The 27,780-nt window shown below is 38.2% G+C and overlaps 3 protein-coding genes across 5 annotated transcripts; 1 reads left to right on the top strand and 2 right to left on the bottom strand.

Moving 5' to 3' along the window:
- The first annotated feature begins 2,538 nt into the window (after positions 1-2,538).
- Positions 2,539-6,439, top strand: proca1 (protein interacting with cyclin A1). The gene is made up of 4 exons (XM_079481370.1): positions 2,539-3,311; positions 3,427-3,559; positions 4,600-4,734; positions 4,825-6,439. The coding sequence occupies exons 1-4, from the start codon at positions 2,786-2,788 to the stop codon at positions 6,287-6,289; spliced, it is 2,259 nt and encodes a 752-aa protein (XP_079337496.1). The 5' UTR covers positions 2,539-2,785; the 3' UTR covers positions 6,290-6,439.
- Positions 6,440-12,621: 6,182 nt separating this feature from the next.
- LOC306908636 (dehydrogenase/reductase SDR family member 11-like) lies at positions 12,622-18,820 on the bottom strand. Of its 2 annotated transcripts, none has more exons than XM_079481701.1 (7): positions 18,621-18,820; positions 18,320-18,529; positions 17,436-17,530; positions 17,235-17,364; positions 17,036-17,128; positions 16,676-16,741; positions 12,622-14,031 (listed from the first exon to the last, which is right to left on the bottom strand). In XM_079481701.1, the coding sequence occupies exons 1-7, from the start codon at positions 18,780-18,782 to the stop codon at positions 13,990-13,992; spliced, it is 798 nt and encodes a 265-aa protein (XP_079337827.1). In that variant the 5' UTR covers positions 18,783-18,820; the 3' UTR covers positions 12,622-13,989. The 2 variants fall into 2 exon arrangements, with proteins under 2 accessions (XP_079337827.1, XP_079337826.1); XM_079481700.1 differs by having other exon boundaries at positions 12,622-14,173; positions 16,583-16,741; positions 18,621-18,817.
- Positions 18,821-22,425: 3,605 nt separating this feature from the next.
- Positions 22,426-27,153, bottom strand: ca4b (carbonic anhydrase IV b). 2 transcript variants are annotated; one of them, XM_079480887.1, is made up of 8 exons: positions 27,009-27,153; positions 23,963-24,007; positions 23,714-23,878; positions 23,462-23,607; positions 23,291-23,383; positions 23,155-23,221; positions 22,869-23,032; positions 22,426-22,779 (listed from the first exon to the last, which is right to left on the bottom strand). In XM_079480887.1, the coding sequence occupies exons 3-8, from the start codon at positions 23,847-23,849 to the stop codon at positions 22,603-22,605; spliced, it is 783 nt and encodes a 260-aa protein (XP_079337013.1). In that variant the 5' UTR covers positions 23,850-23,878; positions 23,963-24,007; positions 27,009-27,153; the 3' UTR covers positions 22,426-22,602. The 2 variants fall into 2 exon arrangements, with proteins under 2 accessions (XP_079337013.1, XP_079337012.1); XM_079480886.1 differs by lacking the exon at positions 27,009-27,153 and having other exon boundaries at positions 23,963-24,532.
- Between the last annotated feature and the right edge of the window lie 627 nt (positions 27,154-27,780).

The following is a 27,780-nucleotide window of genomic DNA, read 5'->3' as shown; positions in this document are numbered from 1 at the left end:
CGTGGACACAACGCCTAGTGGTCATTGTCTGTCGACGTGGACAACGACGCAGAAGTATAAATGAAATTCGCACTAGTATAAACTGAGCTTGAGGTTCACGGTGGTCGGGTATGAAACAGCCCCTTTTTGCTGATTGGCCAACCAAAGATAATCACGTGTCGTCTTACGTCCAGGTCCCTTGAAATAGAATAATACGCCTCCTCTGCTTTTACAGTACGGGTCTGTTTCATCTTTCGTATTAAACAACTGTACACAAACCGTATTATACGAATAACAATGCATTGATTTAGTTATATGCCTACATGAAAGTTCACACTAGAACTTTATATAGAGGATTATTTTTTCAGAAAAAAATTGGATCGGAATTAACAAAGAAGCCTGCAGATTTGATCTGGCCCTACTTTTGATGTTTTAAATAAACATAATAAACTAAGAAAGATATAAAGTGTAGTTTTACGCGTGAAGAATCCACACTGTAGCAGCAGAGGACAGTTTTCTTGCTGTGCCGAACTAAGTAAGAGTGATGAAGGCACGGTTTGATCTTCAACTGACCAATCAGTATAATGGGGACATTCATTTCAGCCCACATGTAGAGATCATGCTCAAGCTTTTACGCAATTTTTTATAATAACGTAATTTGTCCTACTATGGGAGGCAATGGGTTATAAGTATTCTTCCAAATATATTTCTCTGTATTCATCTGAACAAAGAAATGTGGTGTGAGTTGGAACATCTCGAAGCTGAGTCAATGATGACAGAATTTTCATTTGTGGGTGATTTATCCCTTAAATTAGATATTGGTTATATGTATTGGTTATATGATTCATATAACCAATATCTAATTTAAGGGATAAATCACCCACAAATGAAAATTCTGTCATCATTGACTCATATAATATGAATATCGTGAACCAGAGAAAAACATGTAAACGTATAGAAAGAAAGAAACTGTACAGCTATTTTACATCTGAACACAGGGTTACTTAATAAATAAATAAGCATGCCATATATTGTGCAAGGAAGGCAAAAAGCTTATTTCGCCACCAGAAGATTTTGTCAACAAAATTATCATTAGCCTTTAATAAATAAACGATACAATCATGCAAGTGATACTTTGAGCCATTTTATTTCGTTCCTTTGTTGCAAACAAAGACTCATTTGACAAACTAGGCCTATCTGAAATAGTAACAAAATAGAAAATATTGTGTTAACAATCTTCATCTTTTGAAAACTAACATTCTGATTAAGTCAATTGTATAAATTACATAATGTGTAGGGCGACATATACATTCTGTAGGTATGTGGAACAAACGGGGATTAAAATCCCTAAGAAAAGTTTTTAATGAGCATTGAATTAATAAAACATTCAGCTTATTTTCCAACAATGTCGCATGTTGCCTCTGGTGATTTTACATCATTTGTTTCCACCCCCACCAATCCGATTTCTTTGCCATGCCCATGCCGGCCTCAATGGGTGCTCTTTGAAAACCGACCGTAAATATTTTGCATTTGGACCTGCACACTCATTTAGCCTATTTTTTCCTAATTTGTGTATTGAGCAATTTTAACCACAAAAAATACAAAATCTGGACCTGAGAGTTAGGCCTAATTCTTTCATTCTTTATATCTTTCTTTTTTAACTTACTTCGGTTTTTTGACAAGTGCAAAAATGCACGTAGGCTATATAAAACACATTTGCTTTATCGCGTGCCAGTTCATTTTGGTTAACGCAACTAGATTTACATATGGAAAAACGTGCAGTCTCTCCTTTAATGATTCTTTTAATCTTGGTGGCGCCTTAAATACACTTAAAGTCTCCTTTAAAAGAACCTGAATTTAGAATCCATGCAACCAGGAAAAGATGGAGACACTGACTTATGTGCAGAACAAATGTAACTGCACGGTGATCTTCATTCGTCTGCAGTGAAAAAGACCACTGTTCCAAATTAGGTCACTACCCATTCCCTTTGTGAAATTAGAATGCCCAATCTCGTTGGGTCGTAAGAATCACCCCATCTCTTGTTACTATGGAAAGCGCGACAGGAACCTCCTCCTTGCTGCGTCATCAAAGTAAATCTCTAGGTGTGGGAAGGGATGGGGGTTACTTGCGGTCAAAACTCAGATATTCATTACACCACATCCATAACTTATGCACGTGCACAGAAAAAAATACAAATTATATATATATATATATATATATATAATACAGTGGGCTTATATTGTATTTAAAATACACTTTGCTGTAGGTTCGATTTTGAATAAAAGTGATTTGCTTCTTTGTTTCTTTGTTTTCTAAAAATATCGGTGACGCTTATGTGTGTTGTATTTTGTAGTAGGCCTAATGTCATATTTTGCGTTGACTTCAAATGTGGAAAAACTGTAGTGATTCTAAAACGCACCGAATAAATCCTTGGCACGTAAACTTAACTTTTGGTTTGTTTCCTGCAACATTTGCCTTTTGCAAATAAGATAAATATAAATTTGCCTTTTGCAAATTTGGCTGCATCGGAAGCGCATGAAAGATTCACATGTAAAGGCACCATTGGAAATCACTGCACATTGTTGTTCGTGTGGCACGAGACGACAGGAGGAGAGAGATGTACACGGGTTATTCCAGTTCATTCGTGGAGGAAAGGGTTAGGCCTAAATAAACAACAAACCCCTCCCATTATTGACCGGCAACATATTAATACCAACAGCAGACTTTGAAGTCGCTGGTCGTTGTGGAGGAGAGGCTGCGGTGCTGTCTGGAGACTTCGTGGTGCTGAAAGTGCCGCCCGCCGCGATGTGGTCCGTGTTTTTCGTCTTTCTGTCCTACCTCGACAGAAACTTTGTCAAAGGTGAATTCTTAAGCTCACTGGGTGCAGAAAAAGAGAGCAAAGAGTTGTTTTACATGCTCAACAACACTCTCTGCGCCAGAACTTCAGACGCAGGACAGTATCATCTCCATCAGGTCACCGACGGGGTCGAAGAGGTTCGCTCAGTGCATGACTCTCAAGGCCGTCTGGTCGATTGCTCTGTGATCCAAAACGAAATGCAAGTCAAATCCTTCATGCACGTTTGCAGAATTGGTTTGAGAGACCAGAAAACGAACTCCGATATGAAGCGCAGTTTGACCGGGGTGTCGGAGGCAAAGGCGAGTTGTAATAAGTTGAAATCTAGAAACGTGATCGTGACAACGAAAGAACCAAAAGAGGCGAACTCGGATGCTGCAGACAACAAGACGCTCCGTCGGTCCAAGCGAGGTTTCACCTATCCCGGGACACTTTGGTGTGGTGCAGGAAATATTGCGGAACATTACGACCAGTTGGGTAAGTGGACTTTAACTCACATGCTTGATAACAGTTTGATGTGATTTTCAACTTAAAGTTAAATAAAGACCGTAAAGGTGATAATTCTGTCCCTGTGCTTCTGATTTCTCTGCAGGTGAATTCGCAGAAACGGACGAGTGCTGTCGCGTTCACGATCACTGTCCTTATGTTATTCATGCATTCTCCTCCAACTACGGATACACCAATTTTAAATGGCACTCCCTCAGCCACTGCGACTGCGACAACGCGTAAGTTGAATATAGGTAATGTCTTCCAGATATGCAAGTGTGATGCTGACAGAAGTGTTACATTTCATGTAACTTCATTAAACATTTTTCTCATTCTTGCATAATTGCTATAGCCTACATGTTGTGATAATAAATAAGTGGTGTCATAAGGAAAATCCATTTGTCAAACTGCAGGAGTAGGAGAATCAAAGGCTGAAAGGTTATGAAATTGTGAAAATTATGAAATGTTACCAGCTGTACCTAAAATATAGATTAGATTTTTTTAGCAAAATTATAAATTTAAATTGAAAAGAAACGTTACATTTAAAACTCTAAGAGTTATAATTGTCAACTAGAATTGGATTTTGTATTGAACGTATGTAAGATGCAGATATGATACATTTGCAATTTATTGAAGATCCATATCAGCTCTAAAAATTTTAAAAAAAAATCTAACAATGCATTTATTATTCAATTGCCAAATATGATGTAAATATATGTTATATCAATTTATTATAGTGCTTATTTGAATGCTTGATTCTGATTGGCCAGTCGTGACATGCCGTTGTGACAACCCCTCAAAACTAATAACACCCTGTAACCCGGATGCTGCAAATCATTTTGAGAGGGGCAGTTTAATATGACACAAATATTAATTATGAATATGTCTTTTAATAACATATGACATTATATTGACAATTGAGTCAACCAATTTGCCTGTTCGTGACGTTTGAACGTCTTTTCTTGCTTTAAAACCAAAACTAAACGGCTTTTCCTCACAGAAGGTCTACATTCGGTAAAAATGAGCTAATAAAAAAATTCAAATTCACATTTTATGTCCAGTCTCATTTGGCACGTAGCCTCCGCTTCGCGTCGGGTCCTGATCATACTGTCTGGGCTTATTTCTGCGATAACAACCGGCTGCCTGTACATTATCCCTTACATAAATTAATATTAGTGAACCTGTATTTCAGTTGGTAGAGCATTGCATTACCATAAAGATAATGTAAAATGCATAAATTCAATGTGAATTTATTTATGAGCACTTATGTATCGTACAGGTTAAAAGAATGCCTGAGACTAGTCAATGACACTTCATCCCGAGTGGTTGGACAAGCCTTCTTCAATGTGATCGAAGCGCCTTGCTTTGAGTTTTTATATGAAGAACAGTGTGTGGAGCGTCACTGGTATGGGGTGTAAGTATCAACTCTACATTTATATGGTCATCTCCCAATGAGTGTGAAAGTGGCTGAACAAATTTCACTTTTCTCTTCTTTCTATCAAAGGTGTAAAAGGTATGACAAAGTTCCCGTTGCAGTGATCAGAGAATCTATTCCTTATGACTTTGGGGGCATTGATGTCATTGACGTATTGACTATAGCGCCTCCAAAAACCAAGGGGTCGGACGAAGAAAAGCAGGATGAGAATAAGGGCACTGAGAGCATGACAGAGTCTACGTTGTCCGAATCGAAGACCATCACCCTCGTGGAGCCCTCACTCTCTAATGTAGTGACGGCCGCGGAGGATTTGATCAAAGTGCTTGCCACAGTCTCCACTTCGCAAAGCTCATTCGCAGAGGCAGAAAAAGGAGAAACGCAGTCGGAGAGGAAAAAAACTAAAAATTCAGGCAAGAAGAAGAAAGAAAACAAAAAGAGAAGAGGAAAGGGCAAAGGCAGAAAGAAAAACAGAAAACCTGATGCTGTGTTGAAGGTTGATGAAGGTACATCAAGTGCGCCCTCCTCCAGTGAAACAGAGGAGGTCATGGCTAAGAACATATTCGTAGACGGTCATGCAAAAATAGAGACATTACGAACAAAAGATGACAATTTCATGAACAGCGAACTCGACTCTGTCGGTAACGGTCCGCTTTCTAATAAGATGATGAGAGACGACCCTCCACGGACTGTCAATGAAAGTCAGGAGGTTGTGTCTACTTCAGCAAGCACAAAGAAAGAAGAGATACTAGAACGAGCAAATAACACAGACTCCATCACCACAACTACACATGATATGCTCATTATTCCGAAACTAAGACACAGAAGTCAAAAGAAAAAAACAAGAAAAACCTCTGCAGATTCCAAGGCGAGTCCATATGAAGGTAAGAGCCTGCTAAAGTCAACGACAGAGAGTCCTATTACGACAGTGAGAAAAGAGATGCCACACAGTACAGAGCACAAGGAAGAAAGGGGACCTGTAGTCAGCACAATCGCTACACAAAATACACCCATTGTGAGAACCAAGAGGCCAAATTCAAGGCAGAGAGAAGGAAGAAAGAAAATGAAGAAAATCTTCGCTCCCTCTACACAACCCTCTCAAGATCTCACCACAGGAGATTCCCAACCGCTCCCAGGTTCAGACACTAGGGGGGTGACAGTCGAGGAAGCTCGCGTGCTGGAGAGATTAGGTTTAGACCGGCTTAAATATTTGGAGAGCTTAGTGACATCATCAAGCGTACCTGTTGGTAGACCAAAGAACAGACCACACAGTTTACAGGGCGCAACGGTAAGAAGGAAATTTGAAGAGGAACACTCCAACCCATCATATAGACGTGTTATCAAAATCTGTTATGAAGTCGTTTTGTCCCCTGAAACTGACCAGTCAACGAATCCTGAGATAATTACAGCCCCGACATTTGCTCGCGCCCAGACTAACACTCCATCAACGGTGACCCGCACTCCTAGAACCACGAAGATGAAGAGAACCAGGGAGCGAGGAACTAGAGAAAAAAGAGGCAAAGTTAAAACAGAGTGACATTCAATAGCTCTTGCTGTGATTTAGGTTGCTACATGATACGAAAAAGAAGCATGTTTTTAACTACCCTGCTTTTTTAGATACAGTAGATTGGCAGCCAGATCAATTTTATGAAGCATATGTTTCTCAACATGATTTCTGAATAAAGTCAATAAAAGCAGTGTCGGTTCTCCTGTTGCATGATTAAGGAAAACATTCCTGTGCTCCACAGTGTGAGACTTTGGTTTTATTACACGCTGTGGAGGTGTTTTGTGTACTTACAGGTAACCTGATAAATTATGTTATTTCCCTCCTGTAGGTTACTGTTAAGAAAGCAAGTGGAATACCTGTGGCGCTTCAAGCATTTTATGTGGGACTTTGGTACTTTTTGGTCCTTACCAGGGGTATGAGTGGAATAGGGTCACATTCTTTACAAGGATAATCTGCTTTAGGTGCCTCGCACAATCTCCACAATTAAATAAGCACTGTAACACTCAAATCGCCCATCAGCTGATACTCACATGGTCTTGTTGGAAATTGAGCCTTTTAGAGAAGAAGTTTAAGGTATGCATACTGTATCACCGTGTCTACACAGAACACGACAACGTCTTGGTCTTAAGGGGTTTGTCTTGTTGCTTCGCACCACATCCAGTGTGGACAATTCTTTTTATTATAATAGGTTCTAATGCGTTCTATTGTCTTTTATCGTGTCGAGCAGTGTCCGATTTAGACACGGTTTTAAAAATGTCAATGATCAAAACCATAGAGTGAGGTGGTATAAATATGCAAATGAAGTTTATTATCACTTTATTGTAAAACAAAATCACTTTTTTTTATATAGTACAAATTCATTCCAAAACCTTATTATTTTGTTTAGAAAATATTAACTGGGATAAACATGTCTAAATTAACTGGGATACACATAAAAACATTTGATTAAGTAAAATGGATTGCCAAAGATTGCCCATCAAAAATGTTAATATATACAATTATTATTTTTGTCTTCAATCACACACATATAACAAATTGTAGACTTTAATGTATTTTACGCTTTAATAAGAAAGTGTTGAATATAGATCATTTGGTAACACTTTACAATAAGGTTGTAAATGCATAATAGTAAATAATGTAGTAAACCTTATTGTAACATGTTACCAAATTATTATTGTTACAATACGGTTTACAACATTATTTACTATTATTCAACACTTTCTTATTAAAGCGTAAGACCTAAAAACTGTAATATACTTTAGTTGGTTAAACGATTTCCATTTAAATGTCGGACCACCCAGATTTATTCAAATTATGGTCTGAGCCGAACATCACACCATTTTACATCATACTGACTTCCTTCTCCGGGACCCCTGCTGCACTCAGCAGATCTAGAATGAGCACATGAAAACAATGTGGAGTCTCACACACCATCTCTGGTTCCCAGACATGCAATAATAACCTAGCATTCAGAGGGTGTAGACGTTATGAAATGATATACATTCCAAAACAGTACAATAGTATCACTTTCAAAGCTCGAAAAACAATTCACGATTGATTTCACTGCGTTCCATGCTGTTACAGTCATGGAAATGGGGTTAAGAGGGCGAGTCTCCGTTCCCATGAGAGTGAGAGGCTTTTGCTGAGTAACCACACGCTTGTGTCCACATGCAGACTAGAGAAGCGAGGGGTCGCCTCAAGACTGCTGTGAATGCAGAATTAATGAGATATTAGAGAAAGGGGCTAGATCAATATCTAAACAACAGAATTTCTTAATAACTAAATATCTATGAATAAAAGGTTGGAGGTAGGCATTTAAAAAAAACTCATGTTTTCTATTGGCACGCTGCAACGGTGAAACAATGGGTATATGGAAGAACACGGACTTTATCTTCTGCTATGAACTTGTAAATGCGATGTAAATGCGATATAAATGTAACTTTACAGGTTGCTAGGAAATTTTCCTCACGCTGCCATTCATGCATGAGAAAACATGGAGCCCCAAGTGGCTGTCAGATCTTATAATTAACTTATATGATTAATGCAAACATTTGTTTGTGTCATTTATAAAAACACAAACTAGTCATACCTGGCTCGACACCCACAATATTTGGCCGTGACACAACAAGGCATTCGAAAATCTGGAATCTGAGGGTGCAAAAAAATAAAAGGAGAAAAGGTCCCACGGAGGCGCCGTAGCAGGCCGTTGCTAAGAAGAAACAGGTTTGTTTTAACGCTCTCTATTTGCTTACCGCTGTAATGACGTTGTGAAAAGTAAATGAGTCTGAAAGCAGAAATTCTAAGCTTTACATAGATACTAAACTTGAGTGGATAATTCCCAGAGAATGGACAGCAGCGAGCCATGTTTGTAGATGTGTTTCTGGATATTTTTGTTAGCGATTTTGCTGCATTCACTCTTAATAAGGTTTTGATATACTGACTGTAGGAACATGATCTTTACTTAATAATATCCTAACGATTTTTTGGCGTAATAGAAAAACTAGTTTTGACCCATACAATGTATTGTTGGCTATTGCTAGAAATAATTCATGACTGGTTTTGTGATTCGGGGTCACATATATATGGATGATGTTTTCATCTGGGTATTCTATGATTGGTAAACTAGCATGCGATAGGAAAAAGGATATGAATATGAGAAAAATGTTTGTCCCAACAAGTTTGGAAATGTTGGTGCAATTTTACACTTTCAATGACATTTTGCATTTGTCCTGTTAGATAGATTCCTGGCCAGCCTTTCAGAAATGCTGTGTTTTTAGAGAGTGTTACAAATACATCTGTTCCAGAGGCATCACCTGAAGGTCTCCAATCTACAAAAAAATAACACAACAACCAGCCATCATTCAAATGATTATTTTCTTCTAATGCCCAAAAGGACTAAGTGAAAAAATGAGCACAAAACAATAACATAACACAACACATAACAGATTATTTGATTCTCTTGCCTAGGATATTCAAATGACGTCATAACTATACAAAAGCCTGGCATGCAGCACACATTAAGATCAATGCAACAATCCATAATTTATTAGCTAACGATGGAGCATCCTTATATACATCCCAACATATACCACTGCATTAGCGATGTCGTCTGCCTGTAGACACTGTAAAAAACACAGATCATTTGAAAAAGTGGACCTACAGCCTTGGAAACATAAGACGCTGGACTGGAAATTCACAATATATTAAGAAATGCTGATTAAAGGCAAACTTGGAATGCTGCCTTAATTTTGTTTATACATACTCCTACGTACTTTTAAGCAACATCTACTGCAGTTATATTATTACATGTATTTAGGAAAAGTAAAAAAGAAAAAAACATTTGTCTTGTCATGGTGTCAGTCTTTTCACTAGTCTGTTGGATGACTTTATCACTCCTGAGGTTTGATTTTGTTAAAATTCTACAGACACTGGACTGGAATGGGCACAATACATCTAGAGATGCTGATTTGAAATGAACATTTTGAATGGTCTCTAAATTGTATATATACCTTTATACTTCTATAGGCAGCAGCTGCACTGTAAAATCCAATTGTTGTTCTCACTTACAAATGGTTTGTTAACTTTACTCAGTTGTCAAAATGTATACATTTTACTAGTTTTTATTAAGTTACGGTTACTTGCAGGGGAAATGAAACAACTTACTTTTCGCTTTAAGTATATTTTACTCAAATCAAGCAAGTAGTGGCAAGACAAGCAATTACTTTACAACACCAGCGAGAGGCAGTGGAGAGCAGAGGTTGTCTGTGAGCAGAAAAGAGTAGAAAAACACACGGCAACAAGGAACGATGCAACTAGACCGCATCCGATGGCTTCATTCTGTCGTCTTTGCGCGGGCACCATTGGACGTGGACCGCTAAATTATTTTTGTAGAAAAAAAGGTAAGTTGTAAAGCAATTTATAATTGTCCGTGTGTGTATTTTTGACTTTAATGAAGTGCATGTGAACTATTATTTAAATTTTTTATAAAAGTGACTTGACTGACATGACTCTAAAAATCATGTTCTGGAAAGTCCATGTTTGTCCATTTACGTTGCCTAAAAAGTTTTCTAATTTTACAAATGTGAAATTATATAATTATGTTTTACCACGTGCTGACACTGAAAATGCATATTTTTGTTGCATGTCGATCATTTACAACATGAAAGTTGCTAAATTGTTGTTATTTATGCTAATCAATACAGTGAAATATGTGAAAAATGGTCTGTTAATTTGTTTCTCCGTTTTAAAACAAAAACGATTTATCCGAAGGTAACGTTCAGTACACGGACCCTAAATACTGACACACACACTTTAATATCCCGTCAGGACACTTAAAATAGTGTTATCGTCATATAGTCATTACTTGATTACATCTTTTTAGGTTTAGGTCAATTCAATTAACACAAACATTTGTTGAATTAATACAGAATATTTTTTTTATGATTAAGGCCTTGTAAAATGTAGGTATTTGTAGCATATACATTCTTTAAAGTATGGTTTAAGTGTTTTATTGTAAAATTGGTAAAGCATGCAGGTATCAGTAATCTATTTGCTACAACACTACATGAACTAACTTTTTACTAATGTATTATTTGTCTTTTAGGAGTCTTGTGGCACCTGCCAGAGAGCCCCTCAATGCTGCTTTATTGACACAAGCCTAAGTATACTGAAGGTGAGGATATTTCAGCAGTTTTACACAGAAGCAGAACAGTTTTTTACAGTGTTCACGATCTTGTACTTTAATTGCATTTACATGAGAGACTTCCCCTTTCTTACAATTTTCAACAGTCTTTAGTAAAACGGCTAGCTTTGTGTGATTAAAACACCTCTCCCCGTCAATTTTGTTCACTTTTATGATCACTTAAGGTCATAAAGCACATTAGCTCCAGGTTGGTAGTCCAAAGCATAGCAGTTATTGTTAACTTCTTGGTTCGGAGTCATACTATTTTTAGTTGATCATGCTTCATAGTTGTAATATTGTTTTAATGTTTTATGCAGGCATCGGATGTTGATGTGACCTGGGTACAGGTATCTGTTGGGTGGCTGACTGTCGTTGATGACGTACCTCTATTTCCAAATCTTCTCTGTCTAGAGCCGATGTCTACTGCCATCGTTGTTGAGGGAAGTATTGTAATGGACTTTTTGTTTGGGGTGTCAAATGCCTTAAATGTGTTTTATCCAAATACCACGAAGAACACTTTCAATTGTATTTAAAGAGTTATGCTTGGCTTGGGACAGAACAAGCTGCCACCAAACTGCAATCTCTTAAAAATATCTTGAGTTGAGGAAAAAAGTATGTGTTAAAGAGTGAGAATGTTTGGCATTAGTTCTTACCTGTTTATGGCAGTGGATTCAGTTTTTTTATTTTTATTAAAAAGGCTAGTTCACCCAAAAGTAAAATTGTCATTTACTCACCCTTCAGTTTTGCAAAAAAGATATTTGGAACAACATTATCTATTTTCAGTTCTGGGACATTATTCACTACCATATAGAAAACATTCTGAATTTCTACTATGGTAGTGAATGATATCCTGGAACTGAAAATAGCTAACATCCCTCCAAATATCATTCGTGTTCAACAGAACAAGTAATTTATACAAATTTGGAACAACTTGGGGGTTGCACTTGTCAGCCTGTTGGTTGTTTAGTCTGCAAGTCTGGTCATAATAGTTTATTGATCAGCAAGTCTGTACATTTAAAGGTCAAGGATGTATATTGTACTTTTATGTTTTTACAATTTGGCTGTCAATGTTTTACAAAATAAAACAAATCTAAATTGAATATTGAACCGTGTCACTTATTTATGTTTCATTATACATGTGATTATTGTAATGTTTGATTCATAATTGATGTTAGAATCACTTAAGTTTCTGAAGTAACAGTTACTTGATTGTTTTAAGGCAATCGGTTTGCATGGTTTTATTTAGTAAATCAGACTATGGTTAAAGTAAATGCAACTGAAAAAATCCAAGTTGTTGGAAATGTCACCTTGAGTTAGCTGAACTTAAATAAACTTAAGTAAATCCAATGGAAATTCTTTAATTGGTAATAATAGTTCATTCTGAGTAGTCCTCAATAAGTCAAGAGTACATCTGAATTAAAAAAAAATAGTTACTTGAACTCAACAATTACCATTTCACTTTACTTAGTTTTTTAAGGCAATCGGTTTGCATGCTTTTTTTAAGTAAGGTTAACTAATTAGATTTTACAGTGTGCAATTTCCGGCTTGTCACTGTAAAACCTGGTGGTAAACGTTGTCTCCACTAAACCAGGTGATATACTCTATCAATAAACAAGCATTATTAGTGCCACCATAATAATTGGACATGTCTTAAAATCAATAATGAAATCATAAAATGTATGTATTACATAAAAAGTTTTAATAAGTCTTCATAATCATTAGTTATTAGATAATTGGCGATAGTTGTGGTGGTAGCACTCCATATCATCTCTTACTGTGGCACGTATTTGGCTCTTGGTTTCCCGTAGCTCTTGTCGTAAACCTTCTGTGAGAGCAATCACAGCATATTTGGTGGCAGTGTAGAAATGTGCATCAGCGTGGTTCATGACTCTGTGTCCGCATATGCTGAGAAACACATTTTGTGACACATTATGACACTTTGACACAAGCAGCAATATAATTGCTGATAAAAAAATCACATAAAACTATTGAGTACCTGTTAATGTTAATGATATGGCCGTCATCAATGTTGTTATATTATATAATATATGTGAATAAATAAAGTAACACCCAAAAAGACCAACAAATTCTCCAGTGAACTGCTATTCAGTAGTAAACTTAGTACTGGCTAAGTATTCATATTTTAAAATGCACATTTCGAAAAGGGTTTCCCTCAACATGTTTATTACAATATTGTACACATGCTGCCCAGAGCGATAAAATGCCACATGCGATAAGAAGTTACCAAATAAACATATTATTCATTTTTGATTAACTTGTTTATAAAAACATTAACTTCGCATTTCACAGCAGCTTTGGAAAGCGTCATCCACACTTTTGATTTCTATATTATAACTGCACGACTTGCTTTGACATAGTTATCTTACCTCTATTTGTTCTACGTTCCTGGCACATCCAACCACTTTCATGCCATGCTGAATTAATGATTTAGCAATGGCAGCTCCGATACCCACTGAAGCACCAGTGACAAGAGCAACTCTACCCCTCCATCGATCCATCATCACTATCATAAAACACAGCTGAGTGTTTCCTTTTAGCTCTTTACTGCAGTCCCTCCTCTGCCTGACTGTTGGGCCAGGAGAAAGGCATGTCCGATACACAAAGACTCTGTTTACCAGCCGTGACCAAAATAATTTAATTACTTTGATCGTTTGAATGTGAGGTGAGGTGAGGTAACACGTTTTTTGTACAATTTTGTCAAATAGGTTACGTTAGTATCTTAGTTCAAAAACATTCTTCAAACTGATTTTGTATTTATCATCTCTATGATGTCAAGCACTATGCAAACTTGATTTTTAAAACCTACACTAGTGTTTAGTATTTGCAACATTTCTCAAATGCTTATACTTGTTTACCCTATAACATTAACAATAAACTGAAATGTTAACAGTAAATTAAGACAAATCAGCATTTACAACAAACAATCACATTTAATAGAAATGGTTTAGAACAAATCAACACAGATTTTGTCACCAATCTGTCTGTCAGCCTATACGCTAGAAATGATTGATACTTTTATTAGCTTTAGTTATGTCAGTTGTTCAACAGGCCTCATCTGAATGTCACCAATCTAAAGAGAAAGAAGGATAACACAGTTATAATAAAATGTAATCATTTTTCATATAGCAGAACATTCTACAAAGGTGTTCAGAAGTCCACAGATAAAACTTCGATTGAAAATCAAATTTAAACATTGAAATAAAACGCAGTAACTGTGTCATGATTCTGCCTTCTCTTGTCTTGATTTTCTGGTCTAGGGGCAGAGTCATGACAGATCCACGTGTTTTATGTGGAGCGAAACATATTATTGTCAATCAGGACATAATATGCGTTCTCTCCTGTCTCGTCATTTGGCCCCGCCCCTCTCGTTTCTAGTATAGCTTTCCTCCTGTGTCTCATTACCCATACCTGCCCATCGTTATCTCCTTTGTTAGTTTCCCTATATATATACCCATTTGTCTATTGTCTTGTTGCTCGTTGGTTGTATATGTTGCCTGTTCTTGTAAATCTTGCCTGTTCTTGTAAATCTTGTACCTCGTGGAAACTGTTTGCTCTATCCCTACGCTGTGTCCCAGCGGTAGCATCCTGTTCTGTTACCCTCTGTGAGTTTTCATTCTTGTTTTTTGCTGTCTTTGTTATCCCCTGGATTTTACCCCCTCGTGGGTTTTTGTTTTTCTGTTATTTCATTAAAATCCGTGTTACCCCTTATTGCTGCCTGCGCTTGGGTTCTTCTCTCTACCTGTTCCGTGACAGAACCAACGAGCCAAAACAGAACCCAGCTGCAGCATGGACACTGGCCGGTCTAGCTTGGCCCGCCGCCTCTGCAGCCTTCGCCAGGGAAGTGAGACTGTGGATGATTATGTGGAGAGGTTCCTGGACATCGCAGGACAGGGCGTCTTCGGGGAGGAGGAGCTGGCGGTGCTGTTTAACACCGGTCTCAGAGAGCCACTCTCTCGATCGGAGATGAGGGCGATGAGGCCGTTGGACTTCGACGCTGTGTGGGATGCCGCCACAGGTCGTTCGTGGTCCACGACCTCATCGAACTCCTTTGACTCATCTCCGCTGGTTGCGATACCAGAGAGTGGTCCTCTGCAGATCAGGAATGTGGGCATCGCCACGCACCACTCCCCAACCTCTGCAGCCTCTCCACAACCGCCCAGTCTCACTGGCAAGCGAGGGAGACGGGAATCCTGGGGGTCCTCGTTTGAGACCTCCAATCCCGAGCCGCTCATCCCATTCTCTTCATTCCTGCAGCCGGCCTCCAGGCGGGGGGCTCGGCTGAAGAAGAGGCAACGGAGGGCGGCTCGAAGGGTGGTCCCGTCGATCCCGGTGGTCCCGTCAAGTCCGGTGGTCCCAGTGGTCCCGTCAAGTCCGGTGGTCCCAGTGGTCCTGTCAAATCCGGTGGTCCCATCAAGTACGGTGGTCATGGTGGTCCCGTCAAGTCCGGTGGTCCCGGTGGTCTTCCAGCCGGCGTCAAGTCCGGCCTTCCAGCCGGTGTCTCAGCCCCAGCCGGCCTTCCAGCCGGCGTCTCAGCCCCAGCCGGTCTACCAGTTGGCGTCAAGTCCTGCCCTGCCGGCCTTCCAGCCGGCCTTCCAGTCGGTGTCTCAGCCGGCCTTCCAACCGGCCTTCCAGTCGGTGTCTCAGCCGGCCTTCCACCCGGTCTTCCAGCCGGTGTCTCAGCCGGCCTTCCAACCGGCCTTCCAACCGGCCTTCCAGCCGGCGTCTCAGCCCCAGCCGGCCTTCCAGCCGGCGTCTCAGCCCCAGCCGGCCTTCCAGCCGGCGCCTCAGCCGGCCTTCCAGCCGGCCTTTCAGCCGGTGTCACAGCAGGGGACTCCTAGAGCCTCTATGACTCCCCCTAAGACTGTTCCACCCCATCCATTCCCTTTTGGACTGCCCCCTAGTCACTCTTTGCCTCCACCCCCCCTCCCTTGTTTGTTATTTTTATTGTCTCACCCGAACCCTTTTGTTATTATTTCTTGTATGCCCCTAGTCATGTTTACAATGTTTTGTTGGTTTATGTCTGTTACCCAGTCTGTCTTGTCTTGTTAGTTGCTCCCTTGGTGAACGCCAGGAGTCGTTCATTAAGGGGGGGGGATTCTGTCATGATTCTGCCTTCTCTTGTCTTGATTTTCTGGTCTAGGGGCAGAGTCATGACAGATCCACATGTTTTATGTGGAGCGAAACATATTATTGTCAATCAGGACATAATATGCGTTCTCTCCTGTCTCGTCATTTGGCCCCGCCCCTCTCGTTTCTAGTATAGCTTTCCTCCTGTGTCTCATTACCCATACATGCCCATCGTTATCTCCTTTGTTAGTTTCCCTATATATATATACCCATTTGTCTATTGTCTTGTTGCTCGTTGGTTGTATATGTTGCCTGTTCTTGTAAATCTTGTACCTCGTGGTAACTGTTTGCTCTATCCCTACGCTGTGTCCCAGCGGTAGCATCCTGTTCTGTTACCCTCTGTGAGTTTTCATTCTTGTTTTTTGCTGTCTTTGTTATCCCCTGGATTTTACCCCCTCGTGGGTTTTTGTTTTTCTGTTATTTCATTAAAATCTGTGTTATCCCTTATTGCTGCCTGCGCTTGGGTTCTTCTCTCTACCTGTTCCGTGACAAACTGGATTATCAGTTTTGGCACATACGTGTGAAGTTCATGCCAGCATATAATGCAAAAATAGTCTCAGACAAACTATAGAATGAGTCCAGCTCACCTGAACATGTGGAGGAGCACTTAAGACATACACCACTGCAGTGGCAATATCATCAGCTTGCAGACACTGTAGAAACAACATGCTCCTGTTGATTGTGGATTTTAGAGATCTTAGAGCATTTTATAGCATTTCAATTGTATACCTTAGAGTATTAATGTGTATATTGTTAATTTGTGTTGTACTTTTTTTACTATTTTAGTAATGTCTTATTGTAACAGCAAAACAATTCAGTGTTTTTTATGACTGTCCTTTAAAACCTGTAACCAAGCTGAATGGTAATAAACGTTAATACACTTTAAGTATACCATAAACACTGAGCATTTATGAATTGTGTAGAAATTCAACAGGGTTTGTCTATACCTTTATACTTGAATATGCAGCTGTAGCCTTCTCTGGCTGGTGTTCAAAAAGCCGATAGGCAAACTCTGTCTCCACATAACCAGGAGATATGCACTGATAAAAAAAAAAGCACGGGACCACCATAGTCTTTTATTATGTTTTAACAGTCTATCTAACAGTCTATAACTTTAACAGTTATTCTTCGTAAGCGTTATCTTACTGTGGCACGTATGTGTGTCTTAGCCTCCCGTAACTCTTGTCGTAAACCTTCTGTGAGAGCAGTCACAGCATATTTGGTAGCAATGTAGAAGTGTACATCAGCGTTGGGCACAACTCTGTGTCCACTCATGCTAAAGCACATATTGGAAGATGATTAATGCTTTGGAGATAAAAATATGTGCAAATAAAACTTTTCCTGTACCTGTTAATGTTAATGATATGGCCGTCATCAACATTTCTTTCTTTCATAGACTGGTAAGCCTCACGGGTGCACACCGACAGTCCGATCACATTCACCTGCAAAATGTCAAAAAGTTGACAACATCTTGGATTTCGGTAGTACACTGTGGTGAGGAAGGCAGGGCCGGTGGCGTGAGTGATAGTTGCAATCAGTTGTGCGCGCACCGGTCCCGCATCTCTCACGGAGGAGACCGGGAGCTTAAAAGGACGAGTTGCAGGACTGTTGACGAGAGAGGACCGGGCGCGGACATTGTTAAGTTTGTGTGTGTGTTTTATGGCCGGCAGTAGACCGTGAGGTGGCTGCCGGTCTTTACTTCGTGTTTATTGTTTGTTTATTTGATTTAATTAAAGTCTTATAGTTTGAATGTCCGCCGGTTCCCGCCTCCTTCCTTCCCGTCTACGATCTTTATTACATACACCTTCCAATAGTTTTCTATATAAAAATAATGAAAATATACTAACGGCAATAACAGGAACACATTTAGCTGAAGGTATTTCAATTTTTTTTTTATTCTGTCACAACTGACTCAGCCTTGAGTTTCAAATCTGATATTTGAAAGAATGTAACCAAACAGTTCTGGGCCACCAATGACAATGGTAGAGAAAAGTGCCCCAGAACAGTTTGCTTCCCTACATTCTTCAAAATATCTTCATTGGTGTTCAACAGAACATATAAATCTATAAAGCAATTTTCCTGCAGAGTAAATGGCAAACTTTTTGAGAATGACTAACTAGCGCCTCCTAGAGACCCATACTGAAGTGAAATATCTGTCAGTGAGTGGGGGATCAGTTCTTACTGACAAATTTAATTTTGTTACAAATGTGTACTATGTGTGAGTTACTTACATCCATCATGGTCTTCCAGCCACTGGTTTTGCCACATAATAGAGGCTCTGGGAAAGCCAAACCAGCGTTATTGATGCACACGTCAACGCCATTATGTTGATCTTTGATCCAGGCAAACATGGACAAAATCTCCTCCTCTACAGACAGATCGCATTTGTATGGAATCAGAGTGCCACTGAATCCACCACGGACGCATTCTGAAGCTAATTTCTTTAAGACATATAAAGATCTCATAAGATATTACATAACTGTAAAGCAATTTCTGTTTACTTTCTGTCTTGCTCATATCTGGCATAAATACCTCGATTTGTTGCACGTTTCTGGCACAACCAACCACTTTCATGCCATGTTGGGCGAGAGATTTGGCTATTGCAGCTCCGATTCCCACCGAAGCACCAGTGACAAGAGCAACTCTCCCTTTCCAGCGATCCATTACACAAGTTATAGCAAAGATCAACAACATGCGCCACCTGTTATGCTCTAGCGGAGAAAGTCCCGCCTTCCAGTAAAGGAGCCAATGGCAAAGCTGACATTATCTGGGGGAGGGGCGTCTAGTGAGGGACTTGTCATCATGTGCACTGCACATGCGCAGTACAGTAGCCAAAGTTTGGGCTCGAAAATCTGTGTTTAGAGCAATTTGATTTTACTAAACGAAATATATGACACAGTTGAGGTTTAATTACAAAGTCAGGTTTAATTGTTGGTTGGATATATGTCATTTAACTGTGATTTTAGACTACAACTTTAGATATATCGTTATCGGTCAGTGAGCCATCTGGTCATTTGATTATTCCATTCAATATGACAAACGGGAAAATAAAAAACAATCGATATTTCGTTTTCCTGAAAACGGGGGGGGGGGGGGGGGCGTATTCCGCACGGTCTTCGCGCATGCGCATTGTACAGCCGCTTACCAGACTCAAGTGCGGTTATTTTTTGTGCACTGAGACTGCACTGCTGAGCAGCCCTGTCATCTTTAGGAATCTCAGGCTCCCCTCTCCGCTGGTTCCAATCCTACCTCTCCGGCAGAGATTTTTAAAATAAAACCTCATATAATTTGCATAGTATTAAACATTATGTTTTTTATTTAAATTAAAGGAAATGTTCTGTTTAGGAACCATGTTGTCCCTCAAAAACGTTTTTATCACATCCATAAGTATTTTTTTCAATGGAAAGCTCGTGCATAGACTGATGTCTGGACTCTATTATCAGATATCAAATAAAATCAGACGATTCAATATATTGATAATAGAATAGACATTCTCTAATAAGTCATTAAAATCTCACATCCATAACCTGGTAATAGACTTTGCCGTTATAAATGTAACAACAATCATATCTTATTTAAATCTATTATATAATAATACACTATGTATTTCTTGTGACAGTTGTAGAGTGATTATTCATCTTTAAAGAATTTTTTCTCCTGCCGACGCAACAAAAAACGTTTGGAAAGTAATTTACGGTTTATTTGTGTCGATTGCAAATGACGTCAGGTGCAGGTGTCGACAGGAAGCGAAGGTGTATGAGAGTGCAAGTGCAGTTCTGTAGCCAGATGCTATTGACTAAAAGAGTCACACTGAGAGAGGAGGACATGACGGTTGAAACTATTTCAAAAATATAATATTGAACAATGCGTAACGTTCACATACTTTCCAGAGCTTACAGTTGAAGTTTGTTAGCACCGTTGCTTTTTATATGTGACATTTAAGTGAACAGTGAAGGTGTAAATCCATAAATTACGGTTGTAATTTAGAAGATGTGTGAAGCGAACAGCCCCTTCCCTCGTAACCTCACTCTACAGAGTTCATAATGTTCCCCCAGCTAATATAAAGTCCAGCTATAGAGTAGTTCATAGAAAATGTTCAGTTTGTATTGAAACTGTGAGGTTTTTATGTAGTCATTTGCACTATTACATTACATCAGTTTTAGCTAAATTAACCTAGAAAATATGCCAAACGATTGTAGTCTATCTAAGGAATCATTTCCATTATGCAGACTTTGCTTGCATTAGGCTACTGTTTTTAGGCAACATGCAAGAGCCCGTATACCTCACGGACCATTATAATGCTGCAGTGTTCCCCAGAGAGCATGACCTCTTTTCTGACATCTCATGATGTCATATTAGTTATTCAATTAAATTTTTAATTCAATTCAATTAAATTTTATTTATATAGCGCTTTCCACAATTTGCATTGTTCCAAAGCAGCTTTACAGGGGAAAAACGGAAAACTCCCCAAAAAAGGGTAAAACACAGAACATGAATAGTTTAACTTGTTATAAAAAAGACCTAGTAAATAATATCTAATGTCAGCATCTCCTGGTGGTTTATTTAGCATATTTTGCATTAAGTGAATGCTTGGCTGAAAAGATTTGTCTTTAATCTAGATTTAAATTGGGCGAGTGTGTCTGATCCTCTAATAGTATCAGGAAGGCTATTCCAGAGTTTAGGTGCTACGTATGAGAAAGCTCGACCCCCTTTGGTTATTCTAGGTGTTATCAAAAGTCCTGCATTTTGGGATCTTTGAGTGCGTGATGGGTTGTAGTGTGATAGAAGCTCTGTTAGGTAGGTAGGGACTAAACCCTTTAAGGCTTTATAAGTGATTAAAAGAACTTTTAAAGTTAATACGATACTTAATGGGTAGCCAGTGAAGGGTTGATAACATTGGGGTTATGTGATGGTATTTTCTGGACCTGGTTAGAACTCTGGCAGCTGCATTCTGAACTAACTGTAGTTTGTTTATTGATGATGCAGGACGACCACTAAGTAGCGCATTACAGTAGTCAAGACTTGAGGTCATAAATGCATGAATAAGCTTCTCCGCGTCAGCAACACATAGAATATTTCGTAACTTGGCAACATTTCTTAGGTGGAAAAAGGCTGTTTTTGTGACATTTGAGATGTGATTTCGAAATGACAGGTTGCTGTCTAATATAACGCCTAGACCTTTTACTGTATTTGTTGGAGTAACAGTACATCCTTCAACTTCCGTGTATGACTCTAATCAGAAATATTCGGTTTGCGTGTCTTTGGTCTGATAAGTAATATTTCTGTTCTATTAGAATTTAAAAGAAGGAAATTACAGGTCATCCAATGTTTTATATCTTAGCTGCACTCTGCCAATTTGGATAGCTGGGAGGAATCATCTGGTCTTGATGAGATATATAGCTGAGTGTCATCTGCATAGCAATGGAAGCTAATTCCATGTTTTTTAATAATGTTTCCAAGGGGCAGCATGTATATGGGAACAGCACGGGTCCCAGAACCGATCCCTGAGGTAATCCATAATTTACTTGTGTTAGATTTGATGATTCCCCATTTAAATGGACAAATTGATGTCTGTCTGACAAGTAAGATCTGAACCATTATAGGACCTGTCCCTCAATACAGGTATAATTGTGTAGGTGATCTAGAAGTATGTTATGGTCTACGGTATTGAACGCAGCACTAAGGTCAAGCAGGACCAGGAGTGAGCTGGATAATGTTATAAATGGGCTCGATTGCAACAGGTAGTAACTCTTTTAATAATTTAGTTGGTATGGGGTCTAATAAGCAAGTTGTAGGTTTAGATGTTGCAATAAGTTTAATTAAATCTTCCTGTTTTATAGGTGAAAAACGCTGTAGCCTTTCTTTTGGAGCGATGGTTGGTGCTAATTCATAGGACAGATTTGGAGGTTGAGTTTTTACTATTTTGTCGCTAATGTTTTCGATTCTCTCTGTAAAAAATATCATGAATTCATTGCTACCGAGGTGCGGCGGATTAGCCAGGTCAGGTGGTGTCTGTTTATTTGTTAATTTAGCAACTGAGCTAAATAAAAACGTTGGATTGTTTTTGTTGGTTTCTATGAGGTTACGAAGGTGCTCAGCCTTTGCTGCTTTTAGTGCCTTTTTATAACATTGATGACTATAAAGACACCGTAGTCCTCTCCCTCATGAACTTCTGTTACACACAACAGACCTGTTTCTTAGCACAGGGACATAAAATCAGTTATAAACATTTCAGGAATATGAAACATTTACAGCTCGAGTGAAGCCATTGTAAATGATAACTGATCGATCGCGATCATCTTTAGGTTATAATTGCAAAAGCTTCAACTCATTTATTAATGTTATCCATTCATTTTATTTTATTTTAATGTTTGCCAACATTTTTGTTAGCTATAATAATTTAACAGTAAATCGAGCTGTACAAAAATACAAATTGGATACAATTAATTAAAACAAAACATTTTCTTGTCCAATAATAACAGATGAACAGGTAGGCAGAGATAGAATCCATAAATCAATATGTGTGAACATAGAGGGTTGTTAAAGCTGAGGTGACCAATAACATAGTGCTAACACAGAAAGTATAACTCCCAGAGCGATACACCTCACGATCATACCGCGGCTGAATTGGTCGGTAAGTGTTTATCATGGCACTCGGATTGTCAAACCGCAGATTTGAAAATGCAGAAAGCTGAAAGACAAATGATGAGACATCCATCAATGTTATCCTTGCATCCTAAATTTTGTTTTAAAAAAGATCACAGTATATCATAATTATACCTGTTCTTTGCTGAGCGGTATGGTTTGCTCAAATATTGTCCAGACAACAGCTTCATGGCAGTCTGGTGTGGTGAGAGACCCCTGATAGCGAAAGTATTTCTCCAAGGTATCATGGGATGGAATGAGCATATCTATCGACACAGCCTCAAGTGTTGCATTAGTGCCTATAAAACAATATTTCATGAGTTTTATAAAAAATTACATTCATTCTAAATCTAATATTAATATTAAATCTAATCATATTAAAAAGATATATATTTTTAAACTGTGAAGTAAATAAACGTACCAGGGAGTGTAATATTATTCAGAGAGTTTATGATGTGTTCATATTTTTTATTGGCAGTTTCTGATTCCTGTAAAACATGACATATACTGAGAAGCTATTCTAGCTGTAATAATCTGTGTGTTGTGTGTAGATTTACCTCATAAAAAAATCCAAGTACAGCCACACCAGAAGGGTCACCAATAGCCTCTTCCAGAGATCTGTAATTTTCTCTTATATGGACAATATGAAGCTGTAAAAATGTAATGCAGGTTTAGATCCATATAGTCAAGAAAGTGAGTCAATACCTTTAATGCCACATGCCAAATACCTCCATTGGATATTGCTCTCCATCTATAGTATGTTCTGATCCAGGTCCACCATTCTTACCCCAATGCAGGTGACATTGATGGGTTTTGTAAGCAGCTCCTAGGTCAGCCCCGTTTATCACTGCACTGTTGGGCAGATTGACTTGCACTACAGAGACAAAATACATGACAATAAAAAGCATGGTTGAACCTCAAAAATAACTAGTCTTTATTGTATTATAATAAAACTGAATAATAAACATTTGTAAATGTACCTGTGTGCCCATTGTTTAAAATGACACTTCTGAATGTCTCTTGGTATCCTTTAAACTGTACTGGGGTCAGACGATGGTCTGGAAGGACTTGATTTGTTACAATGTTAATGGGTGATTGTTTTCTATGTCCACACATTGGGATTATTGTTGCCCATTCTTCTGGTCCTATATAGATTTATTCATGTTATAAATCAGTATAAATAATTCACATTAAGTTATTTCATGCAGCATTATTAATAAAGGACTCACCTTTGCAGGTGTTGTTGCAAGATACTTGGGACTGATAACACCAGTCTGAAAGAAAAACAAAATAGTCGTAACCAGTTATTTTGTGCATCTATATAAAATAAAAGCACTTTTTGCCCACCTACCTGAGCTTGTGGTATCCGTGCAAAAAATTGCGAGCAGTATAAAAAGATGCAACATATTCCTTAATTTATTTCAAGTGAAGAAAAGTTCAACCTGAATGTTCGCGACCTCACCTAAAGGGCGAATTTTATGATTGGAAACCTTGGTGGTGCATTTTGTATCGGTTTTATCAGTGACCCCTCCTTTCGTGTTTTATAGATGACCGCAGTGATATATTAAACCTGGCGGCTATAAAACTGGTGTTTGTTTTGGAGTGTACAAATACTGGTTAATTATGGCTATCAAATGCATTAGAAATCATTCAGCAATGTAGATTTTAAACCAAAAGGTTAAGATTATGGTCCTATATTAGTCATGTAAATCTAATTGGTTGCTGTTATCATCCTGAAACCGTTGAAAGCCATATCCTTTGATGAGCATGTTATGGTATCCAATTCACTGAACAATAGCATGCACATGGGGTTCAAGATGGAAACACCATATGGGAATGTGGCGATACATGTATTTGATTGTTCTATGGTAGCTTAAGTCATTCATGAAATACTCCAGTCATTCAAAGTTTCATGCTTTATTAGGATGTGGTTCACTGTAGACTATGCCTTTCAAATGGAAAAATTACAGATTACAAATAAATATAGGAATAAAATAGAATTTAAAATGTAATTTAAAAAATAATGTAAAGTTAAAAAAAGTTTTTTCTCCTTGGTTGATGTGTGGCCGTGCACTTTTATCTCACTCTAGTGGGTTGACGCGTGGGTGTGCTTTTCCGGGAGAATACTCAAATAAGGGACAAAGAAAAGTTGTTACGAAACGGATTTTCATGTTCTAAAAAAACTTTCTGAAAGCGCTGGGGTGTGTACCGAGCACATAAATACTACGTCATACCTCCATACGTTGACCATGTCAAACATGAGAACCAAGCACGTTTAACATTGTAAACGTGAAACACTGTGGCACCACACCTTTTAATTAAAGCAAGTTTAAGGTGTGAATATGGTGAAAAATGTCAGATGTGTACTTTCTACTTCCAAACCCAAGATATGTCTTTGTTGTATTTTCAGAGTTTTTATAGGGACTACAGGCACTTTAAATTGAAAGAGGACAATTAAATTAACCCTGATCTAAACTTGTTTGGATAAAACCCGTCTTATACCGTAATTGCTGAAGACTATCTTTGCAGTGGTGTTTATTTCTGGAGATAATCCAATATTGCACAAAAGGTGTGTGATGCAAACATTGTAAATGTCGTAAAACATTTGTAAGTTAAAGTTTACAGTCGAGATAACAGCTACATTAATTCTAGGGAATGACTCAATGGGCGTTTGATAAAAAGACAGACAATGTCTGTTAGATTTGACCTTTAGATTCAACCTCCTTTGTTATAAGGTCTGATGCCAGTGCACCAACCCTGTTTAAAATGATATACAAACGATTACATTTTATTTATTAAATGTTATTTGTAGTTTACTTGGTGTTTCTTCAACTTTTTTGGTCTGGTATTTAATAGGTTGTTTAAACATTAAGTCACAGCACGGCGCGAAGAGGATGTAGGGAAGTGATTTTCTCCATAGGAATTCACTATAACAAACTCAAAACACCTGTGTTGTGCATTGTTTTTGGTCAAACCGTGAAAGGCGTTTTTACTGTGTAGCATAAGTCAATGTTCATGAAGGGGAGAAATGCGAGTATTGACTGAGAAACAGAGATAAAAGTGTCTTGTAAACCTGAATCTGTGGTTGGGATGAGCCGATCCGGATGAGTCGGTAAAACGCTCAACAAAGTTTACATTGGGATTCAGGTTAAGTATCTAAACTATGATCTGGTGAGCTCAAATTTACTGCTCAAGAACCTTGTCATGGTGCTGCAATGATCGAGTCCTGATAAAGTGATAAATCTCGCTCATGTAAGTCCATTATAATGAAACAGCTTAACGTTACGAAACGACCACTTAAAAACTAATTTCTATTAAACCTTAATTGTAAAAAACACTAGCAACTATTAAAAGAACAAGCACTTATTCCAGGGATAAGAATAGTCTCACATTAAGCTTTTTACTCAATAAAGTTCATTTTAAAGAAACCACTAAAGTGGCGCAAGGCAGCGACAAACTGAGAACACAAAACGTTACAATTATCATGTTTATGTTTGATATCAGTGATTAACAAATGTATTTATTTTGGTTTTACGTGGTTGTTGTTTTGGTACGTTTTGGAAAGGCTTCTCTTTCTCCATTTAATGAGGGCTCAGTCTTTTAATAGAAGCTAGTATTACAAGTAAATTCTGACGGAAATTTGGTCGTACATGGTCATTGTTCAGGTTGTTAAACATTTGAGTTTGTGATAGTGAAATTCCTACGCAAGGAAATCCCTTGCTGCCCTCCAGCCGCACCTCGCGCGTCATAAAAACCACGTGACTGCACACGGCCTATGGTAGTGAGGAAGTTTTATTTGCTACTTTTTAAATACCATATTAATAAAGTTGTATTTTACCCTTGTCCCAGATACTTTAAGTAAATCAAACAAAGAATAAAATATACTTTTTTATTTTTAAATTTGAAAATGATTCATACACATTCATAGCCCTTAAGTTAACATTTGCCCCGGATTAATGAAATGTTTAAAATTTTAGTGGCCTTGACTACACCATAGACAAAAGTGCTGGTGAAAAACAGAACTGTAACGAAAGAAAAAGAAGAAAATTAAGGTAAAAACAATAATATAGTTCTCCATTTCCAAGATTTTGTCAAATTAGGCAAAAATATGAACATTTTAATTCTGTGTCTGTAGGATCAAGCAAGACAAAGGATTATACCGTTGAATTCCAAATATGTTAATGTCTCATTTTCATGACACGTCAATCCGAAATTATATTTTCATAAAAAAATGTCCATAACATTTCAGAAGAACAACAAAAATGGTATAATCACCCTGTAATGTGTTGAGACATTCACGAAGTGAGTTTGCGATTTAAACTTTCCACAGTTGAGGAAACACTCATTTCTATTGCATTGATATCTACAGGATCTCTGTAAATCATGTTTGACCTGTTTTCATTATGCACTAAATTATTATACATAACAGGGCAGTCTCTTCACCCCCACACTTCCTTTTCTGTGTTTGTTGCACAAGAGTTTGAGGTTTGGGTTATCTAGCCAACCAAGTCCATCTCATTTACATTGTGTTCAGGGAAATTCTGCAGAAAAATGAGACGCCTCGTGCTTATCAAAGTATCACACAAGAAGGATGTGTGAATTCAAGCAGTGTAAAAACAATGACAGAGAGGCTAGAATTTTGCCTAATGTTTCAATATGATATTAGTCGATTCTTCTCTGTTAATGTTTCAAATGTTTGAAATATCTTTTACCAGATGCTTTACGATGAAACAATGTTAAAATGTATACATTTAAATCACACAGCACGTAATTGTATATACAAATCTGTAGAATCTCACTATATCTACATATTTGATGCAAAGTGCACATAATGTGCTGATAAAACTATGTGGTTTTGCAAAACATAGCAACAACCCCTCCCCCCAGGAACTAAAGTGCTCTAGGAGTGGTTCCAACATGAACGTGCTTTATAGATTGAAGCTATTTATAATAAAGCAAATATTATAGAAAAATAACATCATTCAAATAATAATTTTCATAACTTTATTAATAGAACTGGCCAGTTCATTTTAAGCAGACATAGTCT

The sequence above is a fragment of the Barbatula barbatula genome, assembly GCF_947034865.1.
Source record: "Barbatula barbatula genome assembly, chromosome: 19".
Classification (NCBI taxonomy): domain Eukaryota; kingdom Metazoa; phylum Chordata; class Actinopteri; order Cypriniformes; family Nemacheilidae; genus Barbatula; species Barbatula barbatula.
Note: the sequence above shows the minus strand (reverse complement) of the source record. Positions and strands in the feature narration are given on the sequence as shown.